Genomic DNA, 12,507 nt, shown 5'->3' on the forward strand with positions numbered 1-12,507 from the left:
TTTTTTTAAAGTGTTTTTCCTAGATCTTTTAACGAGTCTGTTTCTTACCAGCATGCCTTTCACATCTAATTTATTCCTTCTCAGGCTAAAGTTTTTAGCACATCATTTTTCTGCATATCACGTTCTTCAGTTCATACTTTTTTGACAATTATCTTGAAAATGAAATGGTGATGTTTACGACTGTTGCAAAAATAATCTTGCATGCTAGAGCTTGGGTAGCAAAGCACGTAAGCATGTACTAGTTAAAACCATGCAATCAGAACTTCTGAATCAATTCCTAGTGACCTAATTGTGAAAAATCTAGATACATTTCTAAGAATTTGCAAAATTCAGACATCTGTCTGTGAAGTGTTGTATGCAGTAACAGATCTGTTATTATCTTAAACAGACCATCCATCAGAGTGAAAAAATAAATCCTACTTTTTCAAATGTGGATGACCTCTAGACTTTGAAACACCTTTTCCCTACCTTTTGTTTCTTCTGTTCACCTCCTCCTATAATTTTCCTTACTGAATCTTCTTCTTTTTCCTCCCCTGTTCTCTTTTTCCTATCTTTTTCCTCCTTTCATCCATTGCAGCAAATCTTTCACAAACAAGCTGTAGTCTGCACAGCCTGAAAACTGATTTGATATCACTGGACAGTCTGCTTCAGAATTAGTTGAGAGACTGAGGGGGTATTGTTTGTACACTGCAACTTTTCCATGAAGAACTGCCCTGAAGTGTAAGTCTGACTTAATTGTCCAAAGGAATTTAGGATGCTTCAAGCTTAATTTACAGTTAAGAAGCTAAGTTGGGAGCTATAGATAGTATATGGAGAGTGTGCTAAAATGGTATTAGACAAAGTAAAAAGTGGAAAGTGTGGAGCAGCTATTGGATAATTTAAGGGAGACCTGGGTCAATTCCTAAGCCTGATTACATTATTTTTTGTGTGAATTTGGGGAAGTCATTTAACTTTTTGTGGCTGAGAAAATGAGATGGGGAAATGTTTCTTCTTCAACCATCTTTTATCCATATAGTTTTCTGATTCTTCAGGGCAGTGTTTTCTCTGTATGGCACTTAGCCCAGTGACAGTGCAGTAGAAGGCTGATATTTCTTTTTGAAGCCAGAACTGCTGATGGTTTAATTACAGGAAAATCCACCTACCTCTGCAAGCTTACCTTCATAGCAGAGCAGACTAGCTGGTCATATGCAGATCCTAAGTGCTCTTCAGGTTTGAAGGAGGTTGGAAATTGATTTGATTTAAGCAGGAGCTCAGTTTTTTTCAATTATGTGGAAAAATACCCTGTGGCTAACATCTTTTTATTTCATAGAAACTTCCAGTCACACATTGTTGATCTCTTTTTTCATTTCATGGGAACTTCCAGTTAGACTGTCATTTCTATCTCCTCATTCCTTTCCTCCTTTGTTTCTCTAGTAGATTTAGAGAGAGTTGCACATGACCAACTTGAAACAGATGACATGGATGAAGGGATCACGAAGCAGGAGAAACAGGTTTGCTGTTCGGTCTTAACTTCCTATCCTGATTCAGATTCTTCCTGTGTTTCCCTTCCTCCTGACAGTCAGTCTTGACAATGAACTGATCATTTGGTTTTGCTAGGGCAGTATGTCTGGTCCTTTGGTAAATGATTAAAGGTTATGACACTGTTGCTGCCATTGCTTTCTAAAGATACCTTAATACTAATACGAAATCTATCAATCCTACAGAAAGGTGGATTGTATTGAGAGCTCTGTGTGTTATCAGTGTTTCTTCTATAAAATTATGGTAACAGATTCTTTTGTATGTTTTTACTTAGCAATGTGTTTTTTAATATTTATGCACTTGGCTTGAAATATTTTATCCTAGGAAACTGAGCTTTTCTTGTCTCCTCAAATGCCACTGTGTTCTGCCACAAGCTTGAATGATTTTCAATACCTGTTTCATTTTAAAAATGCTTGTTAAAACTAGTGTGAAGTAAGACTGTGACCACAAAAATCTTAGCAATGCATATGGCTGGTTCTGTATGAAGATTAATCGTTGCATTTGCTTTGTGTAACATAAAATGTATCAGTAAAATAAGGGCAACTTGTGACTAAATGTACTGGCACAATTGATCAAGAAGTTGTCTAAGAAACCTGTCATGTAATATCGAACCTTTGGTGTTGCACCTTCAAATAAATTTTAATCAGTTACATGTGTCAGCATGGATTAATTTGAATCTGAACCAGTCCTTGACTTTTCTTCAAAAAACAACCTTTTCTTTACATTTTTGTAGCTTTTGGATGGTTTTATCGGTATGAAGGAAAATTTCCCACCATCCGCAAGGTACAAAGTTTGATATGTGGATTTTTTTGCTGTGCACTTCAATTTTAATTCCTCTTTTTTCTTCTTCTCTGTTATTACTAGACATTCTTTAGAGTCAAATGCTGCTTCTTTTAATGTGTGCACAAATTAAGATGTGTTTGGAATGCATCTGCCTATGAGTTTGTCCTTTTGAATATTGTAGACTTTTCAAGTCCTGCAGCTGCAGCGGGAAGTGTATGTCAATACTTTGCAGTACAGGTGGGCAGCGTATGTCTTTGTTCCTCAGAAGTCCTCAGAATAATGTATTAAAAAATAATAATAATAAAAAAAAAAAAAAGGGAGATAAAAATTCAATAGGAACCAGTTATACCTTTGCAAATCTCTCAATAAGAGGAGTGCTGAAGGCAAAAGGCTTTTAGGCAGGTACATCACACAGAATGAGTACAAACAATTGAAAATCTTTAAGCTTGATAGACTGTTTTTATATGTAGAGTTGCTGCTAAAGTATTGCAATTTCAGATTTAGAGTTTCAAATAATACCTTATTCCTGCTGGTGCTTTATTCTCTCTTTTTCTTTGATGTATATTAGCAATATTGTGGGGGTTTTGTGGTTGTGTTGTGGGTTTGTTTTTTTTTTTTTTTGTGATGGCTGGTGGTAATTAACTGGGGTAGAATTGTCAAGGAGACTTCATATATTTATCTTGTGAGAACTCAAGGTTTCTGAGAAGGTCAGGGTCCTATATGACGGGTGAAGTATTTGTGTCACCATTTAGGACTATTACTTTAACTGTTTGTGTGGACAGGAAATGCCTATTCTCCTTATTAGAGAATAGGAAATTATGATACGCTCTGATACCATTTTGTACTGCTAGAAACTGTAAATCATCGTGGATCTGTAACTTGTGTGAAAGCCAGTGCAGGTAGGATTTCTATCTGAAAAGTATAAATACATGTTATGAAAATTCAGTCTCGTCACACAAATGCGTCATCTTCTGTATTGCTGCTGACAAGATAGTTTAGAGAGCCTCCGAATACCTTTTCATATGGTAATTAAGATCTTACCCAGTTCCTGTTGAGCTCTACTACACAGTGTGAACTAGAAGCTTGAAAATATATATTTTTAATCTTTTTCTTTTAGAAATATTTTTAAATCTGGGAGTGATGAATTTTCATCCTACTCCAAATCGCTAATTGCTTTTTTGTTCTGTTGTAAAACCAAAATTTCACTCTGTGCTAAAAATGTTTTTAAAAGGAAGTAAACTGAATCCATGGGGAAAATGGATGGAAAGGATGACTCATCCTGTTGTATCTGAATGCAGTGAATGCAGCTAAGATGGTCTGATATATGTTCATATTCTGGAACACTTTGGCATGTGTACTGCTTAATGTGCCTTAAATTCAGTAATTTTTCAAACGTTGATACCTAGCAGGTTGAGCTGCCAGATGTTACATTTAGTAGAGTACTAAATGTATCTTCTAATTTATTAGAGGATAAGATAATACAAGCTAAGATAATAATAAACTAATTAGCCTTGGATAAAACATGCCAACAGAATTATGTTTATGTTAAAACATTAATGTGAAAAGCTAGATTTTTTACTTAAACTCTTTTTTTAATTTTTGTCTCTGACAATCATTGATATTTTTTTCACCACCGCCACCACTGAACCATGAAGCAGTAGACAACATCCCACTGAACTCAGCAGTACAAAGTTCCAATTAACTACTTGTCTGGGAGAATTGACTCTTGTAGATCCCAGGGAAAATGTCTGTTCTCCAAGGCTTTATTACTGATATTATATGTAAAAGGTGGAAAGAAGACAAACTATGCTGTGCAAGGCAAAGCATATTCATGATTTGAATTCCCAAAACCACTATGAAAAGTCAGTAGCTGATAATAATGAGCAGAGCAAAACCAAACCCAAAGTGTAGCCTTTCTGGGCACAGGCAGTAGTTCACAATAAGTTGCCAGCTGCTCCTCCTTAATTTTTCATAAATAAAAGGAGAACATGGGCTTTCCAATATGAACTAGGCCCTACCAGTACAAACAGGAGAGAGTAGCAGAGATGTGACATCATTACAGTAGAAATTAGGAGCACGGGGTATTTTGCAGACAACAGGAACAGAGGCTCCAAAAAGACTATGTATTTTTCCCCTTTGGTTGCACTCTACATCTAAAATTTTAGAGTTACTTTGTGCTGCAGTGTTCTTCCCTGGGAGCAATTTGGTTTCTGCACTGATCTAAGCTTTTTCTTAGTAATTGCTTATATCAGTTGTATCAAGGCATGCAATGCTGATTTTAGGACATATGCATGAAGATGTTTTATGCATAGAATATTCACATCTACCTATACATGGGCATCTGTCACCTGAAAGCAGTCTTGTATTTATATAAAAATGCCAGAACAGAGAGATGGCAAATCAAGACCTAACCAGAATTTTTTGACTATTCAAAGTTTTGCAGTGGGTCTGTGTGCCCTAATGTTGTAACTTAGCAGAGGAGCAAAAAAGTTGAACTGTCTGATCTTTATGTTAATGTGCACAGGCCCTCCAAATAAGGTTGAATTTCCTGCAGATTGCTGGGAAATGGACTTTAGATTTTCTTTTAAAAGACCGTCCCCATACTTGCACAGACTGTAATTAAATTTTCAAGGCAGATACTCATGTACTGAGTTTGAAGTGTGCAATCTTTTTAGCTGATGTAAAAATATGTTTAACTGAAAAAAAAAAAAAAAAAAAAAAAGAAAACCAAAAAAGAAAACCACCAAAACTTCCCAGAAAGGGAAAGAGCGAAAGAAGTCAAAAAGTGACAGTCTGTGTGAACAGAAGAAGAATAAAAAGGAAATGGAGTTTGAGCAAAAACTTGCCAAAGAGAAAGAAGGAATGTTGGAGAAAGAAAAACAACTGAAGATAAATCGTCTTGTGCAAGAGGTATGTTGTGTTCTCCTATCAAGTGCAAAATTACATTGAAAGAAAATGAGCTGAATCTTTAGTGAAATTATCTTAGCAGGACACTTGTTTAATAATGTCAAAGATAATGAAGTTTAAAAAAATGCTGTTTCACTGCAACTCTGTTCCCATGTTTGCTTGGTTCTACAATCATTTTTTGCCCAAATGAGGATACCTCTGCAATTAATGAGTGTCCATGTGTAGTGATGAATTTAATGCAAGACAGCAAAGTAGGAAGTCATTCTCAAAAGCATTATTAGTTTTAAAACTAATTTAAATGGCATTTCATATTTCTGAAACACATTTGTATTGTAACTATACCTCTATAACCTTATTTCATGCACTGGTCTTATGGTTAAGGTATCCGAGACAGAACGAGAAGACCTGGAAGAATCAGAAAAGGTGCAGCACTGGGTGGAAAGACTTTGTCAGACACGGTTAGAACAGATTTCCTCTGTGGAGAATGAGTCTCCTGAGGTAAAATTCTGGCTTCTCCATATATTGCCTGCCCAGGGAGGTGGTAGAGTCACCATCCCTGGAGGGATTTAAGAAACGTGTAGACATGGCACTTCAGGGCATGCTCTAGTGCCCGAGACTGTGGGTGGGTGTGGTGTGTGGTTATGGGTGTTTGGGTATTTTGAAATTCCCAAAGAATAGGGTTTGGTTTTGTGTTTTGAATAGTCTCCTTAAATGAAAGGATTTGCAGATAGTGATTGTGCCTTAGAGCCTGATGGTTCTAGATGTGGAGCGAGGCTTTCCCACCATCCTGCTGCTCTGGCTCTCTTCCAAGCAGAACTGCTTTCAAGAGGAACACTGCAATCTGTTTAACTCCCCCAGGATCCCAGAGAAATTGCAACCACAAAGGGGACCCTTGGGGAACACTCTCGCATGAATTTCCTTCAGGTCAATGTGGAGCAGCTCTGAAAAAAGCAGCTGGTCTTCAGTTCTTCCTGGCCTCAGGCTGAGATCCATGTGGCTCTTCAGTGCAGGTCTCTAGGACAGTGGAATGAATGCCGAGTTTTCTTTCAGTACCTAAATTTGGCAGCCTGTGTTTTGCTAGATCTTTGTCCCCCTTACTTGGAAAAAGTAAGATGGAAAATTACATATTAAAATCACTGTTGTATTTCCAGGGCTCTACTCAGATTTAAGGCAAGCACCCTGTTTTTTATTTGCTTCATCAATTCTTCTATTACATTATGTATAAATATTCTATTACAGTTCTTCTACAAAAATACCCAAGCAGTTAGACTCATGAAAAACACAAAACCAGAATGCTTCTGAGGGATAAATGCAGCTGAACAATATTCAAATATTACAGGCTTGAACTGCTACTTGGGTACAAAAGCTGTCGAGATCTCTTGACCTGTGCCAAAGAAATACGTATTTTAGTACCAAGGGGTGAATATGTCAGATAAGGAGATCCCAAAGAATGTCAACAGAGATGCCCACTTGAGGGAAGTGTTGTCGTATTAGACTAAGATGCATGTGTCTGTAGGACAGCTCATCTCTCTATTATTTCCTCAGCCGTGTATACAAAATAGCAAAATTGGAGTATCAACTGGATTTTCTTTTTTACTTCAGTTTGATCAGTGATAGCAACTCTAAAAGCATATGTAGAAACCTTCTTCACACACGCAACCTTATTTTTTGTGTGAGCTGCTCATTATGTTCAAATTCTGGAGTTTGTTAGCCACACAATGCATCTGGTGTTGATTGACATAAATTAGAAGGTTCAGAACCTCCTGAGGATCTGAATTTCATAGCACCCTAAACTTTTTGATTTGGTAGCTGTTTAAGTTTACTTCCCCCTCTTGTATTAATGTCTGTAAGTTATGTTTACACCAGACTTTAGCCCCTTTCCCTTTTTTAATGGCATGAAATTTTAGCGCCTGTCTTCAATTATAAAGGTGATTATGTAAAAAGAAAGTAAGGAGCAGTTCCTGCTTTCTCTTCATAAGAGCTAGAAAGGCAAGGGTTGTGTTATCTGTGATTTGTCCTATGATCTTCCCTTCTGAAGACTCCGTGCAGTTGGGGTTTTTGGGGTTGTGTTTTTTTTGTCATCCCCCTGTGCCACTCCTCCAGGAGTGGTTTTAAAAAGGACTTAGTGAGAAAAAGTTTATGTATATTCTGTGTGGGAGAAGCCAAGAGCTTCCTGTGCAGGAGGAGGTAAGCTGAGTGATGTTATAGGATTTGCCATTAATTTCTTCAGAGCTGTTGCAGGCAGATGAACTATTAAGGCAGATTTCTGTTCTGTTGCACATAGTTGACAAGTGGCCGTCCTTCTGCTTCTCCTTCTGCCACATCAATGCGGCGATTTGCCGGTGGCCTGCAGCTTCATACCACAGATCTTGATGATATAAACTTAGATGAACTTGACAAACCTAAACAACGTGTGGCGTCACCTCTGCCACCGCCGCCACCACCACCCGTTGTTACTCCAGGACCATCAGCTCATCCATTTCCTACATCAAATGTTCCACTTTCAAGAGGTCCAGCCCTGGCAGTAACACCAGCTTCCCAGGTGACCTCATGATCTGTTTGGATGCATGTGCCTTTACCATTCCCCTGCCTGGCCTCCCTCCCCTGTTCCGGTCACCCACTTTATCCACTGGATCTACTCATCTGCCATACATGATGTTGAACGAAGGAATGAGATGGTTTCATTGTTTCATAGTAGTGAATGCAGTCCAGAGGGAGTCTTATTTTAATTTTTTAAAAAATTTTAAGTTCAGAGTGTTTTGCTCTCTCCTCCCTATGTACATTGGAACCCTACCACATGCCGGTATCTTAGGCAGAATGTAGCAGACAATTTGGACTTGAGTGTTTAAAGATTAAAAAAAGTTATCAATGGTGTGCAGCAGATCTAACTCGTAGTTAAATTTGAGAAAAATATCTGTGCAGTGAAAATGGCGTGTGGAAAGTGTTTTAAATATATCATCAAATTGCTTTGTTAGGTGAGAAGCATGAACAAAGAAAATTAGCTTAAAATTAGAAGCTCAAACTTTTATAACATCAACAGTGTATAAATTATCAGTAAAATACTTTTAAATTAAAAAGAGCTGGCAATCAGGTTTGACTCTTCTTTGCACACACAGGTGACATTGTGACTTCCTCTTTATTACAGTCTCAGTCCAAAAGAGGATCAAATATACGAAATTTTATGCCAGATCTCACTTTAGGAGAGAAATGGCAGCTGTTCCATTATAATTCCCTTTGCTACACACTGATTGGGATTCACGTACTCATGTGGCAAAAGATTCTTATGTTTCAAACAGCAGAAAGGGATCCCATGTGGTCACTTCTTTTCTACAGAGTTTTCTGCATGGATTGACTAACTGCGTTGTTAATTTCTTTTTTTTTTTTTTTTTTTTTTTGCATGTTTACTTGGAAATACAAGGCTTTGTGTTTGCATGATTCTGGTTGCTGTGGGGAAGGATAGCAGATTAATCACTTCTCAGGGGAAACTGGCAGATTATTTCTATGTGAATAATTGCCCTATTTTGAACTGTGAATCTTTTCTTATAAACTTAAGTAGATCTCTGATAGTGCTTGATCTATATGGTTTATATGTTCTAAGTGCCAAGAATGTGCTAGATCAACTGAAATGGAGATGTCAGCTGTTCTTATGGATGACAGGTTTCCCAAGTTATTTGGAATATAAAATTCATGTGAAATGACATAAGTGTACAAAATACTAGTGTTCAGAGGAGAAACACATTCTCCTAATGCTAACAAAATATTCAGATAAAAGAAGTAATATAAGAATTGCCATACTGGATCTGACCCCAAACCCATATATTCCAATATACGTTTCTGGCAGTTTTTCACTGCTAGATATCTTAAAGAAAAGAGGTTAATAATTGAAGACAAATACATCAGGTAACAACAACAACAAAAAACACTTAGCCTTCAAAAATAAGTCAGTTTTCACTGAATATAGTTAGTGTATATGAGGAAAGAACTAAGCTCTTAAGTCCAGTATTAATACCAAGCCAAAACTGCTTTGTTTATAAGTAGATAACCCAGTATTCCCAATGTGGTTTTACAAATGGAAGAAAAATCAGAAGCTGGACAATTTATCCTCGCTGGTTTTTATAAAATCATTTTTCAACGCCACAGATAAGCAGAAGCAATGCTTTTATTTGACTTCAGTGATTAAAGATCTTGTGTTTATGCCTGCCAAAGGTGAAAATATTACAACTGTTATTGTCCCATAAGTTTGCTTTTCTAATGTTACTCAAACTGGTAAATCTTTTGTGTGTTGCTAAGTTGGTTTTTTTTCCCCAGATCATTTAATTTCAAATTCAACTCAAATACCTGACAAAAGGAATTAAATCCTGTCAAAAACATTCTTGGCAAGTAACAAAATATCTGTTATAAATGTATCTGTTTCTCAAATTTATTATTAGCTATATACTTTATATGAACCTGGTACTAAGTCTGTTACTGTTTAGGTTGTAAGAAACACCTCTCACGTTGGCAAAGTATCTTCTGTGTCAAGCAATCCACTGGTATGTTGTGTACTGTTAATAATGACTGTAGTTTTATGAACTTCCCATGTAATGCTTATGTCAGGGGTTTGACTCTGTATGGGTAATTTATTTAAAATTCAGTGCTTGCATTCATGTGCGTGGATCCATAGCTGTGTTAAAAAATACCTAATACCAGGTAGTGGAAGTGACTTCTAATGGTCTGAGAACTTCATATTTTAAGACTTCAGCAACATACACTCTGTGTTCGCATGTTGTGTTTGTCATGAAGTGTATACTTTGTTCTTCTGTCAAGACAGACAAAAGGAGCTAGGACCAAATTATATTTTAAACATAATGGGTGCTAAGAAGCAAACTTTCTTCTTAGAAGAACCAACATTTGTTTGGTAACTCTTTGCACTGATTTTGATTCTGGATGGCCACATGTCAGGCACTCCAAAAAAAGTCTGTCTCTAAATTGTGCAACTCTAGGAGAAATCATCCAGTTGCTGTGCAACTTTAACAAGTTATATCTGTGAACCTGCCAATTCTTCTAAAATTAGAAAGCTTAATGATACAATATATTTTGTGGTGTGGAACATCATTAGTTGAGGGATATCAGCGGAGACTTTAAAAGATCTGGTTCCAAAACCTCTTTTTTAAATTATGTAAAAAAAAAAAAAACAAACCCAAAAAAAAACCCCACACACCTCCAAAATGCCCTTCCTTAAAAAAAAAATGAATAAGGGTTAACCAATTTGCTGGAAGCAATTCAAATAATTTCAGAGGATACAGCTTGTACTATATGAAAGATATGTGGAATACATCACATTTCCTATGAGAAACACTGACAAAAGTGTGCTGAGAGTTCCTGGGGTTAAGTCAGAAGCTAGACCCACAGGGCTCAGTTTTGAACTCTTTTCTTGAATAAAACTACACTTGACGTCAGTGGGAGTTTTGACTGAGTAGAAAGTGTAGAACTGGGTTAGTACATGCTGGATGATTAGGTCTCAGATGCCTCTGGGTGTCTGTGCTTTGTAGAGTCAAGGGTAGATAATTAGTGTAACAAACCCTTGCTCTTAAGTCAAGGTAAGTTAACTTGAAATTCTGTATGGAAAGCTGATCACTGCATTCATGGTGAATTTCATCTTAAAAGATCTATTTAGTCATAGACTAGTTAAAATCTCATTTCAGGTTCACTGTGTTCTTACACTCAACTTCAGCTTTTTTTTTTTCCTGTAGTTTCTCATTCAGTTCATTGCCTTTATGGGATAAATGCCAAAAGCAGCGATGAGATTTTTCCATAATCTTGCTGGCAAAGTCATCGTTTAAGGGAAAAGCTGCTATTTGGATGCAAGAGAAATTATGTTCTGGCTTGTTAACTTTGTAAGTCTTAAAATAATTCTGTAAGCCTTTTGTTGTATTAGTGTCATTAAATTCATTACCATAAACTATTAGTATCAAAGAATCTTGGCGAAATGATGGATTTGCACAAATTACATTGTGAATTGTAATTTTCTTAAATTAACCCCATAGCAACTTGCTCCAAGTCCACCTACCCAACGGCATCCAGGTGTACCAATAGTCTCTAAACCAGTTATGCTCCATCCTGACCCGAACTATATGGTCAGGCCAACAATCAAATCAGAGGCCCTGGTAAGCCTTTTAATGTTCTTTTTCCAAGTGCTACAGTGCTGTGGGATTTGTTGTTGACTTGTCCTCAAAGAATCAATGCTTGTCTTGTTTTCTGCTAACTAAAATTCATCCAGATTTTCAAGTGATCACTAATGGTAAGTACAAAAGAAGGGTATTTTTTCAATTTTTTTCTTCATGATCTAAAAGTCACCGTTAGTGAAAATTTTTGTACTGGGATGCATGATTCCAGAGCAATGTAGAGACTTAGACTCTATAGATCTTATTTTTAATTTATTCACATGCTGGCTTGTATTTTTATTAATTCTGAATTACTTTGTCAGAAATGAAATAGTAAAATTTTATTACATTATTTTTTCTTTGTAAATAGTCACGAACATAGTTAAAATGTAGATATATAACTCATCATTTCACTTCCAGAGAAAAAAAGTTCATTGTTATGTCTTAGATTTCAGTATACTTGTCATGTAGTGCTACTGCAAAGTTGACTCACAATCAGATTCTTTTTCTTATTTCTTGTCCATTTCTGTTTCAAATGTATTTGAAGAAAAAAACCTTTAGGCTAAATATTTTAGGACCAACCAGGTAGCATCTTTGGGAATTGCAGTATATGAGGGAAGGTAGGCCAAGGCTTACTGAAAAAAAAAGAGAAATACTGCTCTAACAGGTGATAACTCCCAAATGACGGCCCTGAGGATTCATCTAAGAAAGCTGATGGACCAGTTAATATTTATTGTCAAGGGTCATCATGACGTATGCCATTACAATTAGAGTTATGTGTCTATTATATGCATGTGTGTGGACATGTGTAAATTTATATGAGTAAGACACTGTATTATCATAGAATGGTTAGAGTTGGAAGGGACCTTAATGATCATCGAGTCTTTCAACACCTTTCACACCGAGTCCCAACACCTCCCACTAGACCAGGTTGCTCAAAGCCCCATCCAGCCCGGCCTTGAACACTTCCAGGGATGGGGCATCCACAACTTCCCTGGACAACCCATACCAGTTCTTCACCACCCTCATAGTAAAGAATTTCTTCCTAGTATCTAATGTAAATCTCCCCTCTTCCAATTTAAAACCATTACCCCTCGTCCTGTCACTACATTCCCTGATAAAGAGTCCCTTTCCATCTCTCCTTTAGGCACCCCTT

The 12,507-nt window shown here is 36.8% G+C and overlaps 1 protein-coding gene across 1 annotated transcript in view; it reads left to right on the forward strand.

Moving 5' to 3' along the window:
- Nucleotides 1–12,507, forward strand: part of USH1C (USH1 protein network component harmonin) — a 50,499-nt gene that overhangs the window by 26,165 nt on the left and 11,827 nt on the right. The window contains exons 15-19 of the mRNA XM_074148747.1: nt 2,252–2,301; nt 5,059–5,211; nt 5,590–5,706; nt 7,493–7,750; nt 11,235–11,354. Coding sequence (XP_074004848.1) covers nt 2,252–2,301; nt 5,059–5,211; nt 5,590–5,706; nt 7,493–7,750; nt 11,235–11,354 — 698 coding nt within the window. The remainder of the gene's footprint in view (nt 1–2,251; nt 2,302–5,058; nt 5,212–5,589; nt 5,707–7,492; nt 7,751–11,234; nt 11,355–12,507) is intronic.

The sequence above is a fragment of the Numenius arquata genome, chromosome 6 (assembly GCF_964106895.1).
Source record: "Numenius arquata chromosome 6, bNumArq3.hap1.1, whole genome shotgun sequence".
In the NCBI taxonomy this organism is placed as follows: Eukaryota; Metazoa; Chordata; class Aves; order Charadriiformes; family Scolopacidae; genus Numenius; species Numenius arquata.